Source organism: Schistocerca cancellata, chromosome 7 (assembly GCF_023864275.1).
Source record: "Schistocerca cancellata isolate TAMUIC-IGC-003103 chromosome 7, iqSchCanc2.1, whole genome shotgun sequence".
Taxonomy (NCBI): Eukaryota; Metazoa; Arthropoda; class Insecta; order Orthoptera; family Acrididae; genus Schistocerca; species Schistocerca cancellata.
The window spans coordinates 366,011,599-366,017,598 of record NC_064632.1 but is presented as its reverse complement, the minus strand read 5'-3'; the positions used below and the strand labels follow the sequence as shown (position 1 = coordinate 366,017,598).

At 37.1% G+C, this 6,000-nt stretch overlaps 1 protein-coding gene across 1 annotated transcript in view; it reads left to right on the top strand.

Annotated features, from left to right (window-relative positions):
* Positions 1-560: 560 nt before the first annotated feature.
* LOC126092304 (UBX domain-containing protein 1-like) overlaps positions 561-6,000 on the top strand; it is a 69,904-nt gene continuing 64,464 nt past the window's right edge. The window contains exons 1-2 of the mRNA XM_049907827.1: positions 561-721; positions 895-948. Of these exons, the coding sequence (XP_049763784.1) occupies positions 666-721; positions 895-948 (110 nt within the window). The 5' untranslated portion in view covers positions 561-665. The remainder of the gene's footprint in view (positions 722-894; positions 949-6,000) is intronic.

The window sequence follows — 6,000 nt, the reverse complement described above, 5'->3', positions numbered from 1 at the left end:
GACATGATAGACACACACTCGCTGGCATATAGCAAGCTATTAAAAGTGTTGCATCCTTCACAAGTTAGGAGCCATTGTAATTGAAAAACATTTCCTTGCATGCTACCTTTTCTTCTGTTAAACGTTTCTTCTTTGTGTTAGTCTCAGTGGAAACTATACACTAACGGCATTCCTGTTGCAAAAGAAAACAACCAGAGACGTTTTTTATTTGGTTTGGACAAAAAATTATACAACATTGAAGTAATTTATGGGCATAGAGTAATAAGTGAATTTAAAATATATGTATAAATGTATTTAAAGTAATCTCCAATGGGCCAGTAGTATATTGTACAGTCTTGTATTAATTTTGCGGGAAAGGTTTGAGTACCGTAATACGTTTTGGTCCTAAGTCACAAAAACAAAATCATCAAAATGTAAATTTAGTCAGTTGATCATATTTCTAATAGGACAGCAACGACATTATATTCGTTGAGTTGCTACAAAAAATGCGTCCGCGAAAGGGTTCAGAGATAACCTTTGGTAAGCACGTAAACAAAGAGGCAAGCGGAATATCTTACAGTCGAATATTTTTGGCAGTGCTTCACCGTTGTATGTGTTTGATATAACGTGAGAGGAAAGAAGTGGACATTGTTTATTAAAAAGAAATATTAAAAAATCGGATTGCAATGGCAACCCAGGACATTGAAACGTTAATTGATATGGGATTCCCGAAAGAAAAAGCGTTAGTATTATTGTGTCCCTTTTTGACCAGCTTCAGCTTTAAGAATAATGTGATTATTCATCGTGTACAACAACGAAGGATTGGGACACATCGAGTACCATGAGTTGCCATTAGTTCTTTTGAGCGGAATAATGAACCGACTGAAACATACTTTTCTTTTTTGTGTAATTTAGGGTACGAGCTTTGGAGGTTACCGGAAATCAAGGTGTGGAGCCGGCAATGGAATGGTGAGTTACTAGTACGTGATAAAGCTGTAAGAATGGAGCTCAGTGTTTGTGATTTCGATGTAAACTATCACGAAAAATGTGTGGTAATAGATATGTCGTGCATAAACTACGAAAAATTCAAGTGGTTCCACTACATAACTTGTAGCGAGAAGTGCCTGTCTTTTAATTTAGAAAATATCCTCCATATATGCTACTATACGATTGACATTTCTAGGCGTTATGCAACGTTCTCAGGTATTTTGTTTCATTTGAATATTATCCCATTGCAAGTTTTGAATATTGCCATTTATAAATGTAATACCTTATTTACCATATAATAAAATCACTTGTAATAACACATGAATCAGTGATTCTGTTCAGTCACAACAAATGGTGCAGGAAGTCATGCAGTGACCAGTAGTGAATCAGGCTGTTAAGCCACCAGACATGACATTTGCGTCAGCAACAAAAAAATGCACTGTACACAAAAGCTTCGTAAACGTCGACTTAACAATGAATTCTGGACACACAAACAATTGCAAACAGTCTCTTACTGGAAATTGTTTTTGCTCTAAAGACACAATAAGATGCAAAGGTTGCACTTCTGTTCAACCATCTTGTTGCAACAGCTAGATAAGGAAATAATTTAGCACTACACTAACAAATGCATTTTTTTGGGGGAGGGGGGTGTTGTTTGTAATAAAAACTGAAATCATTTATGTAGTGACATTTTTAATAAATTTATTTACTGTAACAACAATGTACACTTATCACCTGGAAAGGTAACAGTACAATATAAAGTGAAGTAGAGCATGGTAACACAGCTGTCAAAAGTGACTACACACAGTATTGTCAGCTAGGTAACATCGGCTGCAGCTTAACACAAATGACTTCTTCCAGTTCAAGTATAGGGAGCTAATTGCCCAACTTAAGTTAACACAGTGTATGGTTGAGCATTTTTTCCATTATAGTGAGAAAAAATGATTTAGGGACAAAAGATCACAGACAACTTGTTCAAACTATGAGGGCACAATGAATTGGTTATGTCTGATGAATTACGATGTGACACTCAAGTTTTTGGACTTGGAGATCTGGTTGAGCGAAACGACAAGCCCCTCAGCTAAACTTTTAAGCACTGCTGATTCCACAGCTCAGCAGATGGGGAAAGAAAAAAAAATGTCACCCCTGAATTTACTCTCTTGTCATAGTGAAATATTTTTAAATTCAGGTAACTTATGGAGGAATAAAGGCACTATGCACTGAAAGTATCCATGCATCTGCATATCTAGAAGAGACATTTTAAATACTGTTGGTCCTTTGCTAAGCGGTTGTGGGTCATTCCAAATCAAGTTACCCAGTGTGCCTGCTCAACAATGTTAAAGTTTGGTAAAACTTTCTACAGAATCTCATTCAGGATTTGAATGGACTAATGCCGAGCTTCAGCTCCATTTATAACTTGCTGTAGATGCTAGTGCTGTTTTCGCAACTTCAATTTTCTTTGGAACTTTAAACACATGAATAAATTCTCAAGTTTGGCCAGCAGTGATTCCTGACCCAATACTGTTAGGGACCTGTAATAAATCATCTTGGAAAAACTTTCTCGTCCGGAAAACAGAAATAAAACGAATGAAGATCGGAAATCATTTACCATTGCACAATTTCCCTTAAACCTGCATGAAAATATTACAGTGACAAATGTTTGCCACATTCCAACAAGGTATCGACGTGAGTAGAAGGCACTGGAAACATGATAATGTGTTAGTGCAAATTGTCAGTTTGCCTGTAGAAAGATTTGCATCAAATATATTCACCATGTTATTGCCTCCTGAATATATCAACAATGTTCAACAACTACATTTTGCCTGTATATGTCTCCATGTATATCTTATAATTAGCACCTTTTGTATTACAATTCTGAACACTAAAGCTCTGTTCCTAGCCATTCTTGACGGCAATCAGGCATACGGTCTTTTGATTGTAAACTACAAACTGTATGTCTGACTCATATTTTCCACTGGGCTGTGCACAAAAATTAGTTTTACATTCTGACGTGTTGGACAGACGCACACACATGCACACACTCACACTGACTGAATGTGACGCACATGCAATGACACACCAATTTGGATGTAACCCAAAAAGATTTGATAAACAACCTCAGGCTGATTGCTGTTTCAAAAAGCAACAAACATTAGCTTTAAATCATTAGTGGCAAATTGGCCTCCTTTTGCTTCCTAACTTCTTTCCCTTACTAATATGTAGACAGAGCTCACTGTGTCTGAACAAATTGCTATAAATTCTTAACCACCTTAAAGCTTCATAATAGTTTGCCTTATGTTTTCTAGAAGCCTGTTCGCACACTTGATTTTTGGATATACCTATACTCATTTTTTCCATCTTCAACTTTCCTGACTTTTTATCATTCTCTCTAAAACAGAATTCTTCCTTAGTTCTGTAATAATATATTAAAATTTCCTATCATTTTGCTGATCAACTGGTTGTAATCAGCCTATTGCTTGCTTGCACAACGTTGCTCCAGTACTCTTGCTTCAAGGTCAATCCATTTTCGCATCTTTTATTATTATTATTATTATTATTATTAACAATTGCAGCTGCAACTTGATGTGCCTTTCAGTTTGCCACAGCCTTTTTTATCTTTCAAACCAGTTCATTGGAACTTCAGTCGTGATGTTCCAACAGAAAACAAATTCACATCCATATCTTCAAAAATGTTGGCCTTACCTACTTGGAGTTTTCTATGAGGAATAATTTTTTCTGCTTGATATACACAGCTTTTCACCTTGTTTTACATCATCAGTCTGTGTCATACATTTTACCTTATTGGCTATTTCTAAATCAGTTGTGCATAGGCATATTGTACATGACTTTTTATGCAAAAAGAATTACCTTTTTAAAAATTCATGCGTATGTAAAAGCAGTGCTTCATGCTGAAAGCACATGTGGGCATCATCATCTAACCATAAGTCACTTCATCTGTTTGTTCTTTAAAGGAAATTCGTTCAAAGCTTGTAAGTCTTTGCAGACTTAAGACACTGTTAAATGGCCTGCAGAATTGAGAATTTTTCATAGTTGAAAGAACTTGATTGATATTTCATTTCCATATGACAAATTCACTTGGTACGATGGATGATAGGAAAGACTGTAAATGACAGAATCGTTTATGGCCCTCCTGTTAGCCATTGCATCAATGTCAGCTTTGGAATGTGTGCGTAGTAACTATGATGGTTTTCAAAGCATTACATTGCAGGGCAGTAATCTGGTTTGAAATTGTCAACTTATAGCATAATATAATTCAGCACAGTATTACTTCAAACACATTTTGTAAAGAAAGTGGGGAACATGGATTTAGTGGCAACCTAATTAACAAACAGTATTTAAATATGCTGACAAAACCCATACTTTTGCATTCTATCTGAAATTACTCCAAAATAAAAATAGACATTTCTGATACTGTTAAGTCGTAACCAGAATCAAGTCCAAACCTGAAATCAGGGTTGTCTTTGAAGCAGAACACTTGGCACAAAAGAACATTTATTACAAACACCAACTTAGTACCAGGCCAGAACTGAACTTCTGGATGGAGAACACGGCGATTTTATACAAACATTGAATATTCCAGAAAACATAAACAAGTACAAGCATAAGAAATTTCAGTAGCCTCCCAGATCCGAGAAGAGCTAACTGTCAAATAATAGCAGGCAGTTGGGTTTGAACGGGCGACCAGCTGCACACCAACTAGTGACACTAGCTGGTGCATCACACTTCGTGCAGTAGTCCTCACAGTTCTATGTATTTAAACTCACTGTTTTCTGTGATGCAAACTGTTATAAGATCAGAGATGTCAGGAATCATCATGTTTTCAATGCCTTTTACTCACAAACTATTCCTTGTTGAAGTCAGCTGACAGTCCCCCCCCCCCCCCAGAAGTGTATTTCGTTATGTTTGAATAGAGATTGTGCTTTGAGTATTGCTTTCGTGTTAACGGAAGCATCCGATTCCATCTGCTTTGACCCATGACGTTGCCAATATGGCGGAAGTGACCATTCGCAACAACTCCCATATTGCGCCTATGATGTCATTACATAAACATGTCAACAAACGTGAGAATAGCACGAAAAACCATTAAACACACATTTCTCCAAAAATATAACTAACGGGACAAGCAGGGGAATTTGGGGGTTTTTGGGTGGGGACAAACTAAAAACAAACACACGCCACTAAACCAAACAAGAAAAATGATAAAACAACCACAACCTTCCCAAAATCAACTAAAAACAATATCCACTGGAATCAGTCACTTCCCTTGACCTATATAGGTCAACAGAAACTACCAATACCAATTCATACAACCCAAAACTACAACCACCTACCTCAAAAAAAAAAAAAAAAACCACCTACAACAACAAAATCGGAATCAAACCCTTCCCTTGACCTATATAGCTCAACAGAAAGTACCGATACCACTTCATACAACCCAAAACTACAACCACCTCCACAATCACTGCTACCTCAAAAAACCAACTATGACAACAAAATCGGAATCAAACCCTTCCCTTCACCTAGACAGGTTACCAACTCAAAATACCAAACCATCCACAGCTACAACCATACATTGAAATCGAATACTCCCCTTCACATTCACAGGTCAACAACAACTTACAAAACCATATCACCAATACCAGCAGCAGCCCCCTCCCCCCCCCCCCCCCCACACACACACACACATAATCCACAAACCACCTAAACAGACAAAAAAATAATCAAAAAAGAAACAACTCCCCCCGACAAAGCATTGGTGCTGCCCCCAAGGTCAGACAACACACACACACACACACACACACACACACACACACACACACACACAAACAAACAACCATACCATCAGAATAAAACACAACCAAATAAAATTCCCCCCCCCCCCAAAAAAAAAAATCAAAAACCATGAAACAAATAATATTCAAAAACAAAAAAGGCACAATCACACCCCACAACTAAAAAAGAAAACTACAGCAAAACAAATCCTCCACAACAAAATCAAAAATCCGTGACGAC